The sequence below is a fragment of the Garra rufa genome, chromosome 24, assembly GCF_049309525.1.
Source record: "Garra rufa chromosome 24, GarRuf1.0, whole genome shotgun sequence".
NCBI classification, from domain to species: Eukaryota; Metazoa; Chordata; class Actinopteri; order Cypriniformes; family Cyprinidae; genus Garra; species Garra rufa.
Genome location: NC_133384.1, coordinates 6,125,261 through 6,148,287, shown reverse-complemented (window position 1 = coordinate 6,148,287; position 23,027 = coordinate 6,125,261). Strand labels below are relative to the sequence as shown.

Sequence of the window (23,027 nt, the reverse complement as noted above, 5' to 3'; positions counted from 1 at the left end):
AATAAAAGTAAGGAAAACAACACAATCACTAAAACGTTAACTATATATCTAAAGAAAATAATACAAATCATATTTAAACAGTGGAAAAACAGTTGCAACAGTGCTCTAATGTGCCACCCATAGTATCAGTTAAACACCCCCACACTTTCCACTGACAGGAACTTCCTCAAGAAATACCAGAATCTGAGCATCCCAAAAAAAGATGTCCTCTTTCATTTTGACCCAGCTTGACAGGTGTGGAATGCCAGGTATCATTTCTCAAGGTATAAAAGGCACAATGTCACATCAGCATCTCACAGCATCTCAGCTTCAGCTACACAAACTGAAAAACAGCACAACCAGGCGAGAAAACAGGTGAGAACTTCTGAAAACATTTCAAGTGTTCTACATAATTTGCATATACTGTATATGAGGTATACATGCGATTCTATTTTTTCTTACTAATGATGATTTATTGCATGATTTCAGAAAATATGGTCTGGATTAGAATCTCCATCATTTGCATGTTCATATCTCTGCTGGAAGCCCATAAGGAGTGCATAAAACACATCAAATGGGGACATCTGATTCAGTCTTTAAATTCAATGGTACGTGTCCTTAAAACACAACTCTGACTTTTACTCAGTGTATTGCATTGTAATAAAACATATATGCTTTGTGTTTTCAAAGGGCACTGCCATATCTCATGATTGTGCATTTGATTATGAAGAAGCCAGTCTGTGTGATCCACGTCACCTGGCCAATCTGGTTTGTACATCTGTCTTCCTTCCATGTGTTCATATTTTATATAAGGTTACAACCCTAAGATTAATGTTTTGCTCTTTACAGGTGGATCACGATGCAATCCTTCTGGTCAACATTGTCAAGAGAACGGAAACAATGTACAAGGAGAATCCAAACCCACAGACGTTTATCGAGGCTCTTCATTACACCCGTCATACCCTGAGCAAATGTGTAAGAATCACAAATGTGCTATTATAAAGTTTAATACAGCCACATAGCTCATAAACATGTCAATCATGTTGTTGTTTTTTCTCTTTGTAGGTTCATCATTCTGACAATGCTGAAAATGAATCTGTGACCACATGCTTCAATAAATTAGAAGCTTTTCTTAAGAAAAAGGTAAGATCCTAAAGTCTGTCTATCTATCTATCTATCTATCTATCTATCTATCTATCTATCTATCTATCTATCTATCTATCTATCTATCTATCTATCTGTCTGTCTGTCTGTCTGTCTGTCTGTCTGTCTGTCTGTCTGTCTGTCTGTCTGTCTGTCTATCTAATGTCTATTTTTCCGTCTGTCTAATGTCTGTCTGTCTGTCTATCTAATGTCTGTCTGTCTAATGTCTATCTGTCTGTCTCTGTCTATCTATCTAATGTCTATCTAATGTCTTTCTGTCTGTCTATCTATCTATCTATCTAATGTCTGTCTGTCTGTCTGTCTGTCTGTGTATCTATCTAATGTCTTTCTGTCTGTCTATATGTCTGTCTGTCTAATGCCTATCTGTCTGTCTGTCTATCTATCTAATGTCGGTCTGTCTGTCTGTCTGTCTGTCTGTCTGTCTATCTAATGTCTATCTGTCTATCTATCTAATGTCTATCTGTCTAATGTCTTTCTGTCTGTCTATCTGTCTGTCTGTCTAATGCCTATCTGTCTGTCTATCTGTCTAATGTCTATCTGTCTGTCTATCTAATGTCTATCTGTCTGTCTGTCTGTCTGTCTGTCTGTCTGTCTAATGTCTATCTGTCTGTCTGTCTGTCTGTCTGTCTGTCTGTCTGTCTGTCTGTCTGTCTATCTGTCTGTCTGTCTGTCTAATGTCTATCTGTCTATCTGTCTGTCTTTCTGTCTATCTATCTAATGTCTATCTTTCTGTCTGTCTAATGTTTATCTGTCTGTCTATCTGTCTAATGTCTAACTGTCTGTCTGTCTAATGTCTATCTGTCTGTCTATCTTTCTGTCTGTCTAATGTCTATCTGTCTGTCTGTCTGTCTAATGTCTGTCTGTCTGTCTGTCTATCTGTCTAATGTCTATCTGTCTGTCTGTCTGTCTATCTGTCTGTCTATCTGTCTAATGTCTATCTGTCTGTCTGTCTGTCTATCTAATGTCTATCTGTCTATCTATCTAATGTCTATCTGTCTGTCTGTCTGTCTGTCTATCTAATGTCTATCTGTCTGTCTGTCTAATGTCTATCTGTCTATCTATCAAATGTCTATCTGTCGGTCTGTCTAATGTCTATCTGTCTGTCTAATGTCTGTCTGTCTATCTAATGTCTATCTGTCTGTCTGTCTATCTATCTAATGTCTATCAATCTATCTATCTATCTATCTATCTATCTATCTATCTATCTATCTATCTATCTATCTATCTATCTATCTATCTATCTATCTATCTACCTATCATCTATCTATCTATCTATCATCTATCTATCTATCTATCTAATGTCTATATATATTTTTTTCAGACCCACTCACATTGTGCATGGGAAATCATTAATTCAAAAGTGAGGGAGGTTCTTCAGAGGCTGGAGAAACGCTCTGTCAGAAGGCGACGTTAGAGACTTCAAGTTGCAAGTTATTCATGTATTAATGCATTAATGTATTAACTAACATGAACAGTCATTCACTGTTTGTTCATGTTAGTTCACAGTGCAATAACTAATGTTAACGAACAACTTGTGATTTTAATAATGCGTTAACTAAGATTTTTAAATGCTGTAGATGAATTGCTCATTCTTAGTTCATGTAAACTACTGTAGCTAACTAATGTTAACTAATGTTAACTAATGAACCTTATTGTTAAGTGCTACATATAAGCTTAATTTAAAATGTCTATATATTTTAAGAAATGTACATAATATACAAACTGTTTAAGATGTAATCATGAACAGATTATTGCTGTGTGAAATAAGCTTGATCAATATATAGTTTTTCAATTTTTTTTAATAAAATTGTTATGAAATACAAATACTGTAATGCACAAAATGTTTTTCATGATTTATTGAGCCATGAACAGACATTACTGGGATTCTTGATTATTTATATTTTTTACTGTTAAAATGTAAGCCCTCTTACCTACTATATGTCTATGATCTGAACGTGTGTCTTATCAATTTGTACTAATGCTACCTAATGTTACAATTTTACTACCTAATGTCAATGTTTTTGACAAACTTAATAAAGAAAAACTCATGAAATCTCTCTTACATTCTTCTGTCATATATGGTTTTTGAATGTATTGCATTTGTACAACATAACTGAGTAATTTTTATATATTAATTCTAACATAAATGATCTAAAACGCACATACACTGCCAGTCAAAAGTTTTTGAACAGTAAGATTTTTAATGTTTTTAAAGAAGTCTCTTCTGCTCACTAAGCCTGCATTTATTTGATCCAAAGCACAGTAAAAACAGTACAATTTTGAAATAATTTTACTATTTAAAAATAACTGTTTTCTATTTGAATATAGTTTAAAATGCAATTTATTCCTGTAATCAAAGCCAAATTTTCAGTATAACTCCAGTCTCCAGTGTCACATGATCCTTCAGAAATCATTCTAATGTGCTGATTTGCTGTTCAAGAAACATTTATTATTATTATTATTATTATTATTATCAACATTTAACACAGTTGAGTACATTTTTGCTTTAATGAATAAAAAGATCCAAAGATCAGCATATATCTGAAATAAAAAGCTTTTGAAACATTATACATTATACCATTCAAAAGCTTCAAGTCAATATAATTATTTATTTATTCCTGTAAGATATTATAAAAAAGTAATACTTTTATTTAGCAAGGATGCTTTAAATTGATCAAAACTGATCATAAAAACATTTATAATGTCACAAAACATTTCTATTTCAGATCAATGCTTTTTCTTCTGAACTTTTTATTTATCAAATGAAGTTGAAAAAAAGTCTTATTCAGCTGTTTTTAACATAATAATAATAATAATAATAATAATAATAATAATAATAATAATAATAATATTATTAATAATAATAATAATAATAATAATAATAATACTAATAATAATAATAATAGTAATAATAAATGGATTTTTGAGGAGCAAATCAGAAAATTATAATGTTTTCTCATGTGACTGGAGTAATGATGCTGAAAAATTCAGCTTTGGAATAAATTACGTTTTAAAATTTATTTTTTTGTAGTTAATAGTAAAACATATCTCAAAATTGTACTGTTTTGCTCTACTTTGGATCAAATAAATGCAGGCTTGGTGAGTAGAAGAGAATTATTTAAAAAATAAAATAAAATCTTACTGCTCCAAATCTTTTGACTGGTAGTGTATTTAAAAAGTGCATTGTCATTTGTTCATTTAAGGTACATCAGAATATAATTTCAAGTCTTAGAAATAAAAGCTTGTTTCAAGAAAACCTATTGCTGTATGTACTATTAAAATGACAGCATACAAGACTGAATGATGCTCCTCTAAAGGCATTTCCCTGCAGTTCTTATACTAACCAACAGACGGCAACATACTCTGAACATAGCGGTTGCAATGCTACTAAAATGACTAGCACAATTACAATAACGCCAATCTCATATTAATTATTCAGTTGTGCTGTAAACACAATTATAAGTACAAAAATCACCGGACGACAGAAATAAACTTAGGCCTACTGTAAATTTTATTTCAACGGTCTTGCTCTTTGACGGCATCTCAGTTTGCGGAAATACTAGTCGGACCATATTTGTCAGATGCAAACTTGTCGTCCCGCCTACATCATCTTCCTACACGGAAACGTCGCCGAGGGCGTTTACTATTGGTCAAAATTCTGACAGAAACGCGTAATCTGATTAGCCATTGGTTGAGAGAGCTGTCAGTCACAAATATTGTTTCTGCAGGTTCAGGAGAGGCAGCAGAGGACGTGCTGGAGGAGACCGCTGGAGAGAGAAGAGGAGAGGGGAGGACAGAGTCCCCGAAACGGCACAGTTTCACACAGAATTTTATTTATTCATTATTGTATTTTAACCTATTGTAAGTATTAAAAGGGAGAATGGCTCAGACGGACACCAAGAGGTTCTTTGAGAACCTGACTGGCGCTGGGAAAGCCATAGCAGTGCTGACAAGCGGAGGAGATGCGCAAGGTACATGACTCCTCAAGAGCACACTTTTATCATTCTGACATCTCGTAGTCATTTTGTTACATTGTATAACTTTAATTCCGTATTTTATCGCTGTGTTCAGAATGATTGTTACATAGTTTCACTTTGACACGTGCATTCTGATACATTGTAACATACAGGACGGTTCACGACTACCAGCGTTGAATTGGCTGTTCTGTCATTATACCAGTCGCTTTATAAATGAAACCTTGTTAGAATCCCATAGATTTGCTTCTCGTCAGGATGGATGTAATGGCCCTTGAAGGTCCGAAGGGATGAAAACGTAACGAGATAATCACAAGGTCACAGATTTTGAATTGCGATTTGTTTGAGTTGACGTTCAGGCTCAGTGTTATCATTTTAGATTTACTATTGCTTAGACTGGTTAATATTGGTTAAAAATGCAGGTGAGGAGGATGAGGAAGAGGATGAGGATGAAGCAGATCACACTAACGTTAAATACATATGAGCTCAGATGACAGAAGCGTTCATTTCTATCCTGTTTTGTTTTATTTAGATAAAAGACAGCTTTATTTTACGTCTGTTATGTAGCTGTTTAAGTGAACGAAATTACATTTATTCCGATATCAATACATGTCACTGCATTGCGGAATCATGTGACCTTCACGAACAGCGCGTAGCGTGTCTTCACAGCCTCCATCCATCCTAAAAGATTAAGATGCTTGCTTATGTTTGCTAAACACTAACCACCATCTTTGTGTTACCTCACCTTAGCGTTTTTTTCTGTCTGTCATTCATCGATATGATAATTTTGCCTCTTCATCAACCAGGAAGTTGCTGCGCGTTTCACAGTGGCTTTCTCGTGTTTATAGCTTGCAGATGCTAAAGGACATGATTCGTTCTTCACTAAGTGATGTGTTTGTAAAGAAGAGGTGAATTTAGGTGACTTCAGGGGTTTTGGGTATCTCCAAGTCCAGGTTGCGTACGTGAGGAACCGCTGCGCGTTTGAGACGAAGAGATACGTCACAGGAAGATGAGTCATGTGACCAACGCGCGCGGCTTTAAACCAATGTCACGTTTTACTATTCAAAAGCTTGGAGTCAGTTTTTTTGGAAAATATATAGAAATGTCTACTTTTATTGTGCAAGGGTTGTTTAAATGATCAAAAGTGATGATAAAATCAAAGAAACCTAAAAAATGCTCAGCTGTTTTCAACATTATAATAATAATAATAATAATAATAATAATAATAATAATAATAATAAATGTTTTTGAGCATCAAATGAGAAAATTAGAATGATTTCTGAAGGATCATGCGACTGGAGTAATAAATTAGCTTTGAAATCACAGGAAAAAATTACATTTTAAAATATATTCAAATAGAAAACAGTTATTTTAAATAGTAAAAACGTTTCAAAAGTTTGATGTTTTTGCTGTACTTTGGATAAAAATGTTTTTTTTGGAAAATATATATAAATGTATACTTTTATTGTGCAAGGATGATTTAAATGAATCAAAAGTGATTATAAAAATCAAAGAAACCGAAAAAATGCTCAGCTGTTTTTAACATTCTAATAATAATAATAATAATAATAATCAATGTTTTTGAGCAGCAAATTAGAAAATTGGAATGATTTCTGAAGGATCATGTGACTGGAGTAATGAATTAGCTTTGAAAACCACAGAAATGAATTGCATTTTAAAATATATTTAAATAGAAAACAGTTATTTTAAATAGTAAAAACGTTTCAAAAGTTTGATGTTTTTGCTGTACTTTGGATAAAAAAGCAGGCTTTTTTTGGAAAAGATATATAAATGTATACTTTTATTGTGCAAGGGTGATTTAAATAAATCAAAAGTGATGATAAAAATCAAAGAAACCTGAAAAAATGCTCAGCTGTTTTCAGCAAAATAATAATAATAGGCCTAATTGTTTCTGAGCAGCAAATAAGAAAATTGGAATGATTTCTGAAGGATCATGTGACTGGAGTAATGAATTAGCTTTGAAATCACGGGAATAAATTAAAATTTAAAATATATTCAAATAGAAAACAGTTATTTTAAATAGTAAAAATTTTTCAAAAGTTTAATGTTTTTGCTGTACTTTGGATAAAAAAGCAGGCTTTTTTTGGAAAAGATATATAAATGTATACTTTTATTGTGCAAGGGTGATTTAAATGAATCAAAAGTGATTATAAAAATTAAAGAAACTTGAAAAAATGCTCAGCTGTTTTCAACATACAGTAATAATAATAATAACAATAATAATAATAATAATAATAACAATAATTGTTTTTGAGCAGCAAATGAGAACATTAGAATGATTTCGGAAGGATCATGTGACTGGAGTAATGAATTAGCTTTGAAAACCACAGAAATAAATTACATTTTAAAATATATTTAAATAGAAAACAGTTATTTTAAATAGTAAAAATGTTTCAAACATTTAATATTTTTGCTGTACTTTGGATAAAAAAGAAGGCTTTTTTGGAAAAGATATATAAATGTATACTTTTTTGTGCAAGGATGATTTAAATGAACGAAAGATGATGATAAAATCTAAAAAACTTGAAAAAAAAAATGTTTTTGAGCAACAAATGAGAAAATCTGAATGATTTCTGAAGTATCATATGACTGGAGTAATGATGCTAAAAATTCATCTTTGAAATCACAGGAATAAATTACATTTTAAAATATATTCAAATAGAAACAGTTATTTTAAGTAAAAATGTTTCAAACGTTTAATGTTTTTTCTGTACTTTGGATAAAAAAATGCAGGCTTGGTGAGCAGAAGAAACTTCTTAAAAAAAAACATAAAAAAACAAAACAAAACAACTTTTGACTAGCAGTGTACCTTCAAAAAAAAAAAAAAGATTATTTTGTGAATCTAGTCATATAAAACAATTTTATTGTCTTAAATAAAATCAGTTAATTCTTCTACCTTTAATTCAAAGACTACTGGTTCCTTTAGGAAAATGCTAGTCTAGTTTATAAAACCATTCAGGCACCTCTTTTAAAAGAAGTGTGCATTTGTAGTGTACTTCAAATCTTAAAAGTATATTTTAAGAAACTGTTCTTGCATACAAAATTAATTACATAAAAAGCTGTAAAAATAGTACACCTTCATGACTATACACTTAAAAAGTGCACTTTGTAACACTGTCAAAAGTGTTACTTTAAAGTATTACTTTTAAAGTAAAGCATTAGTCTACACTTTTGAATGCTAAAGTGTACTTCTTCACAAGGGACTTCACTGCAGCTCTTGTGAGAAATGCAAATGTTCTCGTTTTGGATTATAGTGTAGGTAACTTTGTGAAAAAAAAAAAAAATACATACAATTTCATGGTAGGTTAATGATTCATAGATGCAGTGTGTCATTTCTGTAGTGCCTCTGATCTGATGTAACTCACATGTAATATTAGTCATTTCAGTGGGTTAGTGTATATCTGCACGCATCCTAATCACAGTACATGTTATGGATGAGTTCACTCTTTAAATCTTTAAAGCAGCTGCAGGACATAAATAACAAGACTGCATTCTTTGTCTGTTTAGATCTGTTTAGAGAATTGATCGTCAGTGACAGACTCAAAAGCTTGAGCTCACGATGACACTGAATTTTTCAGCGCCTGTAGGCCAGATCTCTCACCTAGACGCATTTCCCACCTAAACAGGTGGGACAAACGTAAAGACTGAAAGGGACCCAAGCCATACTGTATCTACAGGATATATCAGAGAGACTGTTGACTCAGTTGTTGACTTGGGCTCGTAAGCAAGCATCTAGAAACCACCAAGCAATGTTTTTCCAACATTGTTTGTATCGCCTTTCTACCACAGAACAATTAAAACAAATGTGACCCTGGACCACAAAACCAGTCTGTTCTGGCGATATCACTTTTAGCATAGCTTAGCGTAGATCATTGAATCCTATTAGACCAATAGCATCGCGTTCAAAAATGACCAACGAGTTTTGGTATTTGTCCTGTTTAAAACTTGACTCTTCTGTAGTTATATCGTGTACTAAGACCGGCAGAACATGTAAAGATGCGATTTTTTAGGCCGATAAGATTAGGAACTACACTCCCATTCCGGCGTAATAGTCAAAGAAGTTTGCTGCCGTAACATGGCCGAAGCAGGCGTAGTAATATCACGCAGCACATCGCAGCACAACGTGACCAATTGCATGCACAGGGAGCGTTCCTCGTCGGAAGTAACCTAGTTGGGAACTAATTTCAGGCGCTGCGTGATATTACTGCGCCTGCTGCGTCCATATTACGGTGGGTCTAGCTTGAAAGCTCTAGGAGTAGTAGTGTTCAGAAATTTAGTCTAAGAAGAAAAATAAAAAGCTTAAATAGCAGATCAGTAATTATGAATTACTTTTCATTTTTGTGTAAGCTGTTTCTTCGACACAGTCTGCTGAAATCGAATTGAATCACCTATGTTATTCAGTCTGAAACTGTGTGTGTTCGTGTTTAAGGAATTGAGCTGTTCTGTTTTTCACAGTGGCTCGTTCTTACTCATTCCTTCATGGTCAATTGTAATGTGTTGCCTAGTAACAGCAGTGTAGCATTACATTTATTTTATGTAATAGACATAGCATAGGTTATTGCGATTTAAAAAGCTAGTATTTCTAATCCAGTATCAGCATAGAGAGATATGAGATAAGAGCAACATTTGACCAAATATAGCAGAGAAGGCCTCCAGAGAGGCCTACAAGGTTTTATAACATGCTGCAGAGTGTTGCAGTAATCCTCAAATTACAATATCAAGTGCAAATCCAAACAAACAACCAGTTCGAACATGTTTTCCTAGTATTTTTCTACAGATATCCTGCTATAACGTAATCTGTCTGTTGTTCCTCTGCATACAGGGATGAATGCTGCTGTCCGGGCTGTGGTCCGTATGGGAATCTATGTAGGAGCCAAAGTGTACTTCGTTCATGAGGTCAGTCTCTAGTTTATACAAAATTTAGTGATTCTGAGTGATTTGTCTTTACAGTACATGCTTTGTATATGTATAATGATGTGTGAACATTAATAAGACAAACTAGTGTCAGTATTGTATAACATGTGAGTGCAATCACTCTTAATGTTGCCGTTCACTCTCTTTCAATGACCACTCAGTTATTTCCAATATAGAAATGTTAGGACTCAACAAGTACTATGAGGCCTTTCAATAAAATAAGTCATGTAAATGTGTGTATACAATGTTAATCCTTTTTAGAGTTGTTGGCATAGCAGACGTGTTTCCACAGTGGTTAGAAATAAAACCCCATGTATCTGGCCTCATATAAACACCATTTTCCATTCGCATCTCATAGCATCTCAGCCCTGCTAGAGGAGATGTCTGGCTGTGATAGGTCGGATATCTTCGCCCACTGTGCTTTTATGCAACTGCTTCGGTGAAGAAACCCACGCATGCATTTTCTTGTGCTTCCACACTCATTCTTAAAGGCAAAGCGTTCATTTGTTTGAGATGAGCATTTGCTAGCAGGGCTCTAGACTAACTTTTTGCACTGGTTGCACTGGTGCGCCTAACTTTTTTTCTTAGGTGCACCAGCACAAAAGTTAGGTGCACCCAAATTTTCAACCGCATCACATTTTACACCGTAGTTTTACAAGTTCACTTTTTTTTTACTTTTTTATTTTATTTATTTTTTAATCCCTGTCCATATAGGCAATATTGACTTGTAAATGATTAACTAACAATCTGGTCAATATAAAGTTCTTTATTTGAAGCATATTTTTTTCCCCAGTACTTTACCCTACTTTGTGTAATAACGAAAACATTTCAGTGAAAAAATAAGTCCAAAACTCTCTATTTTAACATTTTGAACAATAGGGCTCTACAATTTTTTTTTTTTTTGAAATTCTTGTTTTAATTTTTCTCATAATCAAATGAAAGCATAAACATTTATTTATTTTTAATCAAATGAAAAATAAACCTTTTTAATTTTTGGCAAACATATATATGATTTATAAATAGGAATATATAAACACCTACATTATACTGTACAAAAGTAATACATGACTAATATTGTTCTGTTTCATGTTAAACCGTACTTTTATTTTGACAGATTGCCGTGAAGTTTATGTGTGTACAGTATGATATGATGCTTTCTCAAATGAAACGGTAAAAGTGACACAGTAGGTTTGGAGATTGAGTTTATCTGTTCATGTGAGATGCAAATGCCAAAAATTTGCGGGAGCGTCACGCGTGCTTCAGTAGCCTATACGCGTGTAGTTAAAAAAAAAATACACGTCTCCAGCATTAATACATAGAGGCAAACGGAACATGCAGGATTCATTTTAAACGGTCTTTTTGCCTTTCAGTTTTCATAGACACTAGTCCATATCGCGATTTGAATTAAGTGACAGACCAACTTTTGATTTATCAATCCAGAAATCAACGTATTACATGGCATTCCGCGCCATAGTAAATTTGGTTTTTATGAATGGAGTCCGCGATCCAGTCCGTGTTTTTGCGGAGGAGGCATTGTAAACGCTTGACAATGTAGAGACATCCTGACTGCATCACATGCATTTTCAAACGTACACACACGTACAGGAATATCTGGACCACGGCCAATCAGAGGGGGGGCGGGATCCGTCCTTCATCTCTGATTGGTTTAGACCACGATATGGGTCTAATGTGTGTCTGTTGTTGAGCAACAGGGAGACTTTAAGAGTGACGGAGTTTCGTTTTTTTTCCCCTCGAACGGCTGGTCGCACCGGTGCAACCTTTGATTTTTTTTAGTCGCACCATTGAGAAATTAGGTCGCACGTGCGACCAAATTGGTCGCACTCTAGAGCCCTGGCTAGTGGTGCAGAAATTACGCGGTTCACCTTGTGCTGTGCAGAAATATTTTGTAAACACAAAGCCATGTCCTTGCCAAGCCAGAACATCGCCTGCCAATTTCCGTAATCTGGTTCATATGATACCTGAATTCATTTCTGGTAACCAAGAGGTTATTCAAGGATAAAGGGTGGGATTTTAATTGTATGTTTGTGTGTTTTACAGGGATATCAGGGTATGGTGGATGGAGGCGACAACATCAAGGAGGCGACATGGGAGAGTGTGTCCAGCATGCTGCAAATGGTGAGTGTGATGAGAAGCATATGGCCCCTCAAAGCTTTCAAGCATTCATATTTACCAATGCTGCTAGTGCTGGAAGGTTAAAGCAATACTCCACTTTTTTTGAAAATAGGCTCATTCTCCAACTCCCCCCGAGTAAATAAGTTGAGTTTTACCGTTTTGAAATCCATTCAGCCGTTCTCCTGTTCTGCGATATCACTTTTAGCTTAGCTTAGCATAGATCATTGAATCCTATTAGACCAATAGCATCACGTTCAAAAATGACCAATGAGTTTCGATATTTGTCCTATTTAAAACTTGACACTTCTGTAGTTATATTGTGTATAATGGCGGAAAATGTAAAGCTGCGATTTTCTAGGCCGATAAGATTAGGAACTACACTCTCATTCCGGCGTAATAGTCAAGGAAGTTTGCTGCTGTAATATGGCCGAAGCAGGCGCAGTAATATCACGCAGCACATGTGAAAAAAATGCTAACCTAGCTGGCAACTAGGTTGTATGAACTGTGCCTGCTGCGTCCAAAAGTGGAGTGTTCCTTTAAGGTTACTACAGATTAATCTCATGTTTGCAGTGCGTATGAATTTGTATGATTGTGTTCCAGGGCGGCACTGTTATCGGCAGTGCAAGATGCAAAGATTTCCGCTCTCACGAAGGTCGTCTGAAGGCGGCTCACAACCTGGTGCAGAGGGGCATTACTAACCTGTGTGTGATTGGTGGAGACGGCAGCTTGACTGGGGCCAATCTCTTCAGAGAGGAGTGGAGTGGCTTGCTTTCAGAGCTGGTCGAGCAAGGTTTGAGCTGCAGTTGACACAACAGAAATAACATTCTGAGTTGTTTTACACAGAAATATACATGCAAAGCATTTTATCTGTTCAAAACATTTATTTGAATTGATTAGAATTGTGAAAATATTGCTCATGAACTTTTTAAGATTTCAATTAGGCTTAAAAAAAATAAGGATCTAACAAAGCAATTTGTGAATCTCACGATATGATAATATCGCAATATGAAGTCCACAATGCAATATTTATTGCAATATTTTTTTTTTAAAAAAGGACAATTATAGAATTGGGAAAAATAAAAGTGAATTTTAAAGTTAACAGATAATTTACTCACCCCCTTTTCATCCAAGATGTTCATGTCTTTTTTCTTCAGTTGTAAAGGAATTATTTTTTTGAATTATGTTCCATATAGTGGACTTCTATGGTGCCTGCGAGTTTGAACTTCCAAAATGCAGTTTAATTGCAGCTTCAAAGGGCTCTAAATGATCCCAGCCGAGGAAGAACGGTCGTATCTAGCAAAACGATCAGTTATTTTCTAAAAAAAAATTGCAATTTATATACTCTTTAACCGCAAATTTTACATTTTTTTGCAAAGGGCTTTTGACCTTCTTTACATGTTCATTTTGTAAACACTTACTTGCAGCGATGTAGGACGATTTTGAAGTTGAAGGAGAAAATGAGATGAGAGTTTTTCAACATACCCTAAATGTCTTTAACAGGACTGCACAGAGCATGCATGCACATTTCAGAGCTAGACAAGACGAGCATTTGAGGTTAAAAAGTATATAAATTGTAATTTTTTTTTTAGAAAATAACCATTTCACTAGATAAGACTCTTCTTCCTTGGCTGGAATCGTTTAGAGCCCTTTGAAGCTCCATTTAACTTAAATTCAAACTTCAGTTCAAACTCCCGGGCACCATAGAAGTCCGCTATATTGAGGAAAATCATTACATAATGATTACATTACATAACAATAACATCTTGGATGAGAAGGGGGGGGGGGGGGGGAGTAAATTATCTGAAATGTTTTGTTCTGGAAGTGAACTAACACTTTAAGAGCTTCAACCCATGTTCTTAACTAAGAAAACTCAAAAAAAAAAAAAAAAAAAAAAAGTCAGTGAATTGGCTTGTACCTGAGCTTTAAAGGGGACTCAACCCTCTTTTTATTTGTGATATACTCTCTCAGTCTAAATTATATTCACACTGGTGTTTTAGGAAGCCAAACAAATTAGAATATAATAATAAACATAATGACAAGTAATACACATTAAATTATTGAACATTTTATTATTACAAATAATAAAAAGCAATAGACATATATTAAACATTTGCACTGCAAAATAAGTGAAAATTAATATTGCATAGGTATACAGTAGTCAACATTCGAAGTAGATCAAAAAAGTTAATCAAAATTTGTTCTAGGATAAGAACGGGTATTCTTTTTGGTTTTAGGACAAATTTGATCAAAGGTTTTGATCCACTTCGAATGTTGACTACTGTATATTTTTTGCCTTACACAACAGTAGGACAATTGCAATACTTCTTTCCTAATTTCTACACTTGAAAAAGATATTTTGAATTTGGACTGCACTTTTAAGCTTTTATTTTAGCAGAAACAGTGGTAGAGCTTTTATTTTGAAGAAAAACTCCAGCTTCAGTGAAAAGAAACAAGCAACGAAAGCAAATCTGATGAATGGATTAAGCCATATTGCGCTTTCAGTTTTATTTTATTTGACAGATACTGTGTCAATGCATAATGGCCCAAAACAAAGATTTTTATGTTAGAATAAGAAATTACATTTTAAAAACGACACTTTTTGATCATTTCATATCATCATGTAACCTTGATAATATCAAGACAGTTTAACTATCGCGATATCACGATATTGCTAATACCGTTACATCCTTAGCAAATAATAATAAAAAAAGTTTGGCCAGCATTTAATCTAAAAGGCTTTTTTGTTGCTGTTTTTAATCACAGGTCTGATTGATGAGGAGGCGTCTCAGAAATACTCAGCTCTTCACATTGTGGGCATGGTGGGCTCTATTGACAATGACTTCTGTGGCACGGACATGACAATAGGAACAGACTCAGCTCTCCACAGAATCATTGAGGTGGTGGATGCGATTATGACTACAGCTCAGAGGTACTTTCTGTACATGAATCTAAAAGTACATAATCTAAAACCACCAGAGGTTTCTTGGGAAAGTAAATGCCAGCTTTTGAGTGATTCCCATTTATTAGCTAATCATTCTTTATGGATTACAGTCACCAGAGAACATTTGTGCTGGAGGTGATGGGCAGGCATTGTGGGTAAGATAATCACTTACTTTACAGTCATATTGGCACAGTGTTTGCGCTTGGTGGCAAAATGATGCTGCTTACTGTCAAATAAGACACTGTATTCTACACATCTGTATGCGCTTGTGTGTAAAGCTATCTGGCATTGGTGAGTGCCCTGGCATGCGGAGCCGACTGGGTGTTGATTCCTGAAATGCCCCCTGAGGATGGCTGGGAAGAGAAAATGTGTGAAAAACTCTCTGCGGTAAAACAAAAATGCATCTCTTCTCACTAAATCTACATGTAGCACACTTAAAGGATTAGTTCACTTTCAGAACAAAAATTTACAGATAATGTACTCACCCCCTTGTCGTTTCTTTCTTTCTTCAGTCGAAAAGAAATTATATTTTTGAGGAAAAATTTCAGGTTTTTACCTCCATATAATGCATATGTATGGTGCCCCCAAGTTGAAACTTCTAAAATGCAGTTTAAATGCAGCTTCAAAGGGCTCTAAACGATCCCAACCGAGGAAAAAGGGTCTTATCTAGTGAAACGATTGGTTATTTTTTAAACAAATTGACAATTTATAAACTTTTTAACCTAAAATGCTCGACTTGTCTCATCTTTGTGATGCGCATGCATAGTCTGTGTAATCCGGGTCAATACAGTATAAACAATACAATAAAACTCCCACCTCGTTTTCCTACCTACCTTCAAAATCGTCCTACATCGCTACAGAAGTACCAACCCAGTGTTTACAAAGTGAACATATTATCACACGCTCTTTACAAAAAAAGGTAAAACAGCACTGTAGGACGATTTTGAAGAAATACCCTAACTGTATTGACCCAGATCACGCATGCACATCGCAGAGACGAGACAATACAAGCATTTGAGGTTAAAAAGTATATAAATTGTCAATTTGTTTAAATAACCAATCGTTTCACTAGATAAGACCCTTCTTCCTCAACTGGGATTGTTTAGAGCCCCTTGAAGCTGCATTTAAACTGCATTCTGCAAGTTCAAACTTGGGGGCACCATACTTATCCATTATACGGAGAGAAATCTTGAAATGTTTTCCTCAAAAACATAATTTCTTTACGACTGAAGAAAGAAAGACATAAACATCTTGGATGACAAGGGGGTGAGTACATTATCTGTAATTTTTTTGTTCTGGAAGTGAAGTAATCCTTTAATCCTCATGTTAGTCAGGTGCTCACACTTGTATTCCATTCAGGTTTATTCTTACTAGTTTCATCTTGGAATATTGTCAAAACCATTTAAGAAAGCTTGTGGTTGTATGCAGCGATGGGAAAGCGACTCTGAAACTGTAGCTTGACAAGCTGCAAGCTGTAATGTCAATTAGATGAACTAGTTAAGCTTAACTTTTTCTTAAGTAGAATTTGTTAACAATATTCTAGAAGTGTGATTTTTATCCTGGATTTCTCAGTTTTTAAACCTGAAAAAGTCCCTGAAATTCCCAATATGTATTGTATATTGGTACATCCTCTTCTGTTTATAACATGCTTGTTTTTTGTGGAACAAATGTGTTCATCGCCCCAGACGCGATCCAGAGGTTCAAGGTTGAACATAATCATAGTCGCTGAAGGAGCCATTGACAGACATGGAAAAGCTATTACTTCTAGTATAGTCAAGGATGTGAGTACTGAATGTTTTCAAAGGGAGAAAGCAAAAATCTGGAATGCTCTATAACTGGAGTGGCCCATCTCCAATTAGATGTCAAAGACTTGCTGCAAAAGCATGCTTTAAATTCTACTACATGCTATATGGTGTGCAAGGGCTTTCACACTGACAGCAATTTGCATTGATAACTTGAGCACAAGACTCTTGGTAGGAGAAAGGCACTATCAGTACTTGCTGGCCACTTCTGCAGCCTGAATTCCAGCTTTTTGAATCTCTCCCGCTGTTTTGTCTTCAGTTTGTGACGTGTCTCTTACCCTCTTAGAAACGGGCAGGAATGAAAAGGCTGAATATCATAATAGTAGCTGAAGGTGCGATTGATCGTAACAACCAGCCCATTACCTCAGATCATGTAAAGAATGTAAGTACATGAGGTGCATAGAGATCCAGCTCATGCATTGACCCCTGACCTCTGTGAGCTCTGTATGTCCGCCCTCTCTGGCTTTGTCCTGTGTGGTTTGCTTAAACACACACACACTCTTTCTGGTAAGGCACTTGTGGTCACCTCTGAACATAACCAGCTACGGCTATCCTCTACTTACTGTATATCTTAACTACTGCACGGCATCAGTGAGTGAGTGTTTTGAATGCTACCTTAAGCAGGAGCATGCACATCTTCGTGCTTTACAGTTCAGTCTTATGTGTTCTTTCAGAATACTTTGTGTTACAAGAAATATTAGGTAAGCTCATACAATATTAGTATTGCTCATACTCTACTTTAAAAAACCCTTAACCCAAATTTTTTAAACTACATTCCATATCTTGTCACTTTATTTGTGATACTGAATACATGAATGATACTTATTAGAGAAATGGGGTACATGTACTGTACATATGTGAGGCCCCAGGCTTATCCAGGTACAAAATATCATAGAAATATGGAAACTGTGGGGAAATTTGTTAAATTAACACCAGCATCATGGTGGTTTGTGTTACTCATCCAAGCACTACTCACATTTTCCTCAGGCAATGTAAAAACCTAGTTTTAGTTGTGGAAATGGAAACATTTATGTCTTCTTTGTTCAGTTTATTCAGTGTGAGTGGAAGTACATTTCTTAATCCTGAAAAGGTCCTGCAGGAATTACACTATTTACAATGTTAAAGCACAGTCTCTGAATGCTACCTACTAAAAATGACCTCTAATTCACTGACTAGCATGGAGCGCTGTTCTAATTTCACCAATTAATGCCAAATTTCTTATTCTCTGCATGTGCGTTGCGGCTTTCTTTTGAATCTTTATGCTAAATGCATGCACTATTATGGGATAGTCAGGTCTTCTTTGCTTGTGCCAAGGTTTATCATTAAATAACATTTGAATTTAGTGAAATGTATGAAGAAATACAGTAGTTCACCCAAAAAAGAAAATTCTGGCATCATTTACTGTGACTCTGCTGTCAATATAAACTCATATGACTTTCTTTTTTTCAATGGGACACACAATAATATTTTTTTTGTTTTTGTAGAAGGGTTTTGTAGAAGGCTAACACTGTTCTTGCACATACATAAAAGAGACCAGTGGCTATCTAACTGTAAAAAATAAAATAAAATAGAAGAACACCATGAAAGTATCACAGATGTGTAGGGCTGTCACGACTCTCAATTGAACTCGAGTACTCGATTAAAACAAATCCTTGACTGCAAATAGCCAGAAGTGGCACATTTTATAAAGGATGTGTCATATATTAAACCCATTTAAAAATCATTCCATCGCAATTTTAAAATAAAAGTTAGAACCCTTTGAGTTTACACATTTTAATGTCCACATATCAAGATATTGCAGTGTCTGCAGCATTTCTGTCATAAAGAAACGGCCCAATATTAAATATTAAGTGGATATTTAAATTAAATATTGTTTAGTCAACATTAAACAAGGATTAGATTGTGCAGTAAAGTGTAAAAACAATCGTCAGGCCTTTTGCCACCTTTTACAGTCATTTATTATAATGCAAAATGTGCATTAGTTCTATTGTTTATAATACATTATGCATTTTAACAGTTTTGTTTAATAAAACCATTCGATTAGTTGCTTTTGATACTTCATTTGAACAAATTATTAGTGCTCTTATTGCTATTATATATGTATTTAAGTCATTTTAAAATCTATTGTTTATTAGATCTATGTTTATTACCACAAAAAAGTATAATTAGTCGATTACTCGATTAATCGTCAGATAATCGGTTGCTTGATTAATCACCAGAATATTCGTCCGATTAGTCGATTAGCAAAATAATCATTAGTGACAGCCCTACAGAAGTGATTCATATGACTTGTGCACTATATTCTAAATCATACAGTAGCTTTTTGTTAGAAACAGAAATAAATAACTCCTTTTGTGTTCTAAGTCACTGGGGTTTTGAAAGACACAAGGGTGAGTAAATGACAACATAATTTTCAGTTTGGGATTAACTTAATTATTAACATTTTATTTACTGTATGGTTAGTAAACATTATGATTATGATGTGAATTTTTACTTCAAATTTTAGAAACTCATAGGATTTAGCTTTTATTTACATTTTAATGTCTGATGAACAAGACGTTTCGTTGACAAAATATGACCTATAACCTCTGAATTCCCTTGATTCCTATAATTCAGCTCTAAATCTTCTTTATTACTCCTCCAGCTGGTGGTTCAGCGTCTGGGCTTTGACACACGCGTGACCATCCTGGGCCACGTCCAAAGAGGAGGGACACCCTCAGCGTTTGACAGGATTCTGGTGAGAAACTCTCGGACATAAAAACAGGAGGGTTGGGAGAGCTTACATTAAGTATATAAACAGATTTGAGGTCCACACGCTGCACGTGCTCTGCTGTTTCTACAATGATGCAGAACAAAATAAAGACTCAAGTGCACTCTGGGGAAATGGGGGGAAAAAAAATAATGCAGGGATAGAAGAACCTTAGCGTTGTTTCCAAAGTGGGAGTATTTTATTTGTTTTCAACATTGTTTATGTACATGTTTTGTACATTATTTGATGCTCAAATAAGCAGCTACAGCAGGCAAGCGCTTATGCAGGTCTGCTTATGCAAATAACACACATATATCTTTACTGAACACACTATGTTGGCAATAGCATCCTTAATGCATGATGAAAAACAGTATGTAATTCCCTAGGCATACTTAAAATGGCATTTTCTGTTTACATGGAATCTGAAACTAATTCTATACATAAAGTGACTCAGCTTACATTAGAGTTGACTAAGTGCACTACAGATTGCAATGCTGTTTTGTGTTTGTTTTCAGGCCAGTCGTATGGGTGTGGAGGCGGTTCTGGCTCTGCTTGAGACCACGGCAAACACGCCAGCCTGCGTGGTGTCTCTGTGTGGGAACCAGTCTGTGCGGCTGCCCCTCATGGAGTGTGTGCAGATGGTAAGACTTGGACAGATGCCAGATCGGGTTTAGTGCTGTGATAATACAGATCCACACTCACGCTTTTCGGCAGAGGAATGAGAACACAGTATTACTGCTGCACTCGTGAATCAGTCCGACGTTTGCATTTAAATATCTAATTACATTCAGTGAAATAAAAACTGTCTCTGTACAAAATGATTCACTTCATTAAAAATCTGATTTATTTTTGTAACATTACAGAAAATGTGCTTAAAAGGTATAGTTCACCTAAAACTGAAAAATTCTCATCATTTACTCACCCGTAACATGTTCCAAACCTGCAACCTGAGAGTTTCTTCCTTCTGTTGAACCAAAAAGAAGATATTTTGAAGAATGTGGGTAAATAAACACTGAATTTCATTGTATGGAGAAAAAAAATACTGTGGAAGTCAATGGCTACTGGCAACTGTTTAGTCACCAACATTCTTTAGAATATCTTCTTTTGTGTTTAACAGAATAAAGCAATTCATATAGGGTTGGAACAACATGAGGGTAAGTAAATGATGACAGAATTTTAATTGTTGGGTGAACTATACATCTCTTTAATTGAAAAAAGATACTATAGCATTATAATAGAAGTGCTTGTGTTTGTCTTGTAGACACAGCAGGTACAGAAGGCCATGGATGAGAAAAGATTTGAAGAGGCTGTGCAGCTACGTGGAAGGTGCGTTTGCTGTTTTGTTTGCGGCTACACTACTGTTTAAAAGTTCGGGGTTGGTTAGATTTTTTTAATGTTTTGAAAGAAGTTTCTTATGCTCTCCAAGGCTGAATGCATTTGATTAAATATTATTACAATTTAAAGGAGAAATTCACTTCCAGAACAGATAATTTACTCATCCCCTTGTCTTCCAGGATGTTCATGTCTTTCTTTCTTCAGTCGTAAAGAAATTATGTTTTTTGAGGAAAACATTTCAGGATCAATCTCCATATAGTGGACTTCTATGGTGCTCGCCAGTTTGAACTTCCAAAATGCAGTTTAAATGCAGCTTCAAAGGGCTCTAAACGATCCCAGCCGAGGAAGAAGGATATTATCTGGTGAAACGATTTTTAGATTTTCTAAAAAAAAATTACTATTTATATACTTTTTAACTCCAATTGCTTGCTTGTCTAGCTCTGCGTGTATTATGTGTATTCCAGTTAGGGAAGTTCGAAAAATTCCCATCTCATTTTCTCCTCCAACTTTAAAATCATCCTACATCGCTGCAGAAGTACAGACTCAGTGTTTACAAAGTGAACATGCAAAGAAGATCAAACCCCCCTTACAAAAAAAAGGTAAAACAGCAATGTAGGATGATTTTAAAGTTGGAGGAAAATACACAGAATACACGCAGAGCTAGACAAAATGAGCATTTGAGGTTAAAAAGTATATAAATTGTAATTGTTTCACTAGATGAGACCCCTTTTCCTCGCCTGGGATCGTTTAAAACCCTTTGAAGCTGCATTTAAACTGCATTTTGGAAGTTCAATTTTGTGGGCACCATAGAAGTCCACTATATGGAGAGAAACCCTGAAATGTTTTCTCCAAAAAACATACTTTACGACTGAAGAAAGAAAGACGTGAACATCTTGGATGACAAGGGCATGAGTAAATTATCCGTAAATTTTTGTTATGGAAGTGAACTTCTCATTTAATATAACTATTTTCAATTTAAATACATTTTAAAGTGTAATTTATTAATGTGATGCAAAGCTGCATTTTCAGCACCATTACTCTAGTCTTCAGTTTACCAGTGTTCCTCAGAAAACATTCTATTACATAGAGATTTGCTGCTGAAGTAACATTTCTTCTTATTATATTTGTATCAATAACTTGTAGTCTTTACTGTCATTTTTGATTATGTTGTTTTTATTTTGATCATAACTACAAACATTTATATGTTTGTGTGTAAACGCAGGAGCTTTGAGAACAATCTGAGGACTTACAAGCTGCTGGCTCACCGCAAACCAGAGTCTGAGCTTCCACACGTGAGTGTTGTATCCTGAGAGGGATTCTCTGTTTGTTTTACTCGGGTGATCTTTTACTAAACACCTCTGTTGACTGACATCAACATGCTGTTGGACCAGACTTGCTGATTCACAAGCCTTCACTACATGCTGTGAGACAGAATTCCACCCCTAGCAGATGCTTCCAGAGGAAACCAAGATTAATTAGTCCTGCCACACATCCTGTGTGAATATTTCTGCTCGTGGATAGTTATTTTTAGCTCTATTCTTTAGCTATTATTATCTCAGTGTCACCGAATCCTTAAAGGGCCTTTAGTTGTGTTAATGCTTCAAACTGTTTGTTTCAATGCTTCAAACAAGCATCAGGCAGCAATACTTGAGTTTTTAGTTGACACATTTTCACCAAAAAGGCTGTTTTTGCTTCAATACCATGGTGTTTTTGTGGTGATTACAATCAGGTTATGCAGCTCAGATTCCATAAATTGTCTATGTGGAGTATGAACTAATTAAATTAAATAATTATAAATTCAAACCAATAACTGATAGTTTTTCAGGGGTTATTTATTTTTTTTTTTTTTTTTTTTACCATGATTATGTTTTGCACATAGCAATTTACCAGCAATTTGTACCCTTAATTTTAAAGCCTGACACAATTGGAAAAATGTATATTTTTTAAGTATTTTTTATTATTATTTATTTTTATAATTATTTATTAGACTTTGTAAGATTTTCTAATTTACCTGA

General features: G+C 34.9%; 2 protein-coding genes across 6 annotated transcripts in view; both read left to right on the top strand.

Moving 5' to 3' along the window:
- Window positions 1-473: 473 nt before the first annotated feature.
- ifnu (class II cytokine, IFN-u) lies at window positions 474-2,557 on the top strand. Its single transcript, XM_073831195.1, has 5 exons — window positions 474-587; window positions 670-747; window positions 829-954; window positions 1,045-1,122; window positions 2,465-2,557. Exons 1-5 carry the CDS (start codon window positions 474-476, stop codon window positions 2,555-2,557), a joined length of 489 nt encoding a protein of 162 aa, XP_073687296.1.
- Window positions 2,558-4,881: 2,324 nt separating this feature from the next.
- pfkpa (phosphofructokinase, platelet a) overlaps window positions 4,882-23,027 on the top strand; it is a 41,015-nt gene continuing 22,869 nt past the window's right edge. For 3 of the 5 annotated variants that reach the window (XM_073831192.1, XM_073831193.1, XM_073831194.1), the window contains exons 1-12: window positions 4,882-5,114; window positions 9,961-10,034; window positions 12,111-12,188; window positions 12,786-12,975; window positions 14,949-15,114; window positions 15,237-15,281; window positions 15,405-15,513; window positions 17,215-17,310; window positions 19,573-19,665; window positions 20,193-20,318; window positions 20,939-21,003; window positions 22,235-22,304. In XM_073831192.1, coding sequence (XP_073687293.1) covers window positions 5,024-5,114; window positions 9,961-10,034; window positions 12,111-12,188; window positions 12,786-12,975; window positions 14,949-15,114; window positions 15,237-15,281; window positions 15,405-15,513; window positions 17,215-17,310; window positions 19,573-19,665; window positions 20,193-20,318; window positions 20,939-21,003; window positions 22,235-22,304 — 1,203 coding nt within the window. In that variant the 5' untranslated portion in view covers window positions 4,882-5,023. Of the gene's footprint in view, window positions 5,115-9,960; window positions 10,035-12,110; window positions 12,189-12,785; window positions 12,976-14,948; window positions 15,115-15,236; window positions 15,282-15,404; window positions 15,514-16,811; window positions 16,908-17,214; window positions 17,311-19,572; window positions 19,666-20,192; window positions 20,319-20,938; window positions 21,004-22,234; window positions 22,305-23,027 lie in introns of all 5 variants that reach the window. The other 2 variants (XM_073831190.1, XM_073831191.1) reach the window with 1 other exon arrangement.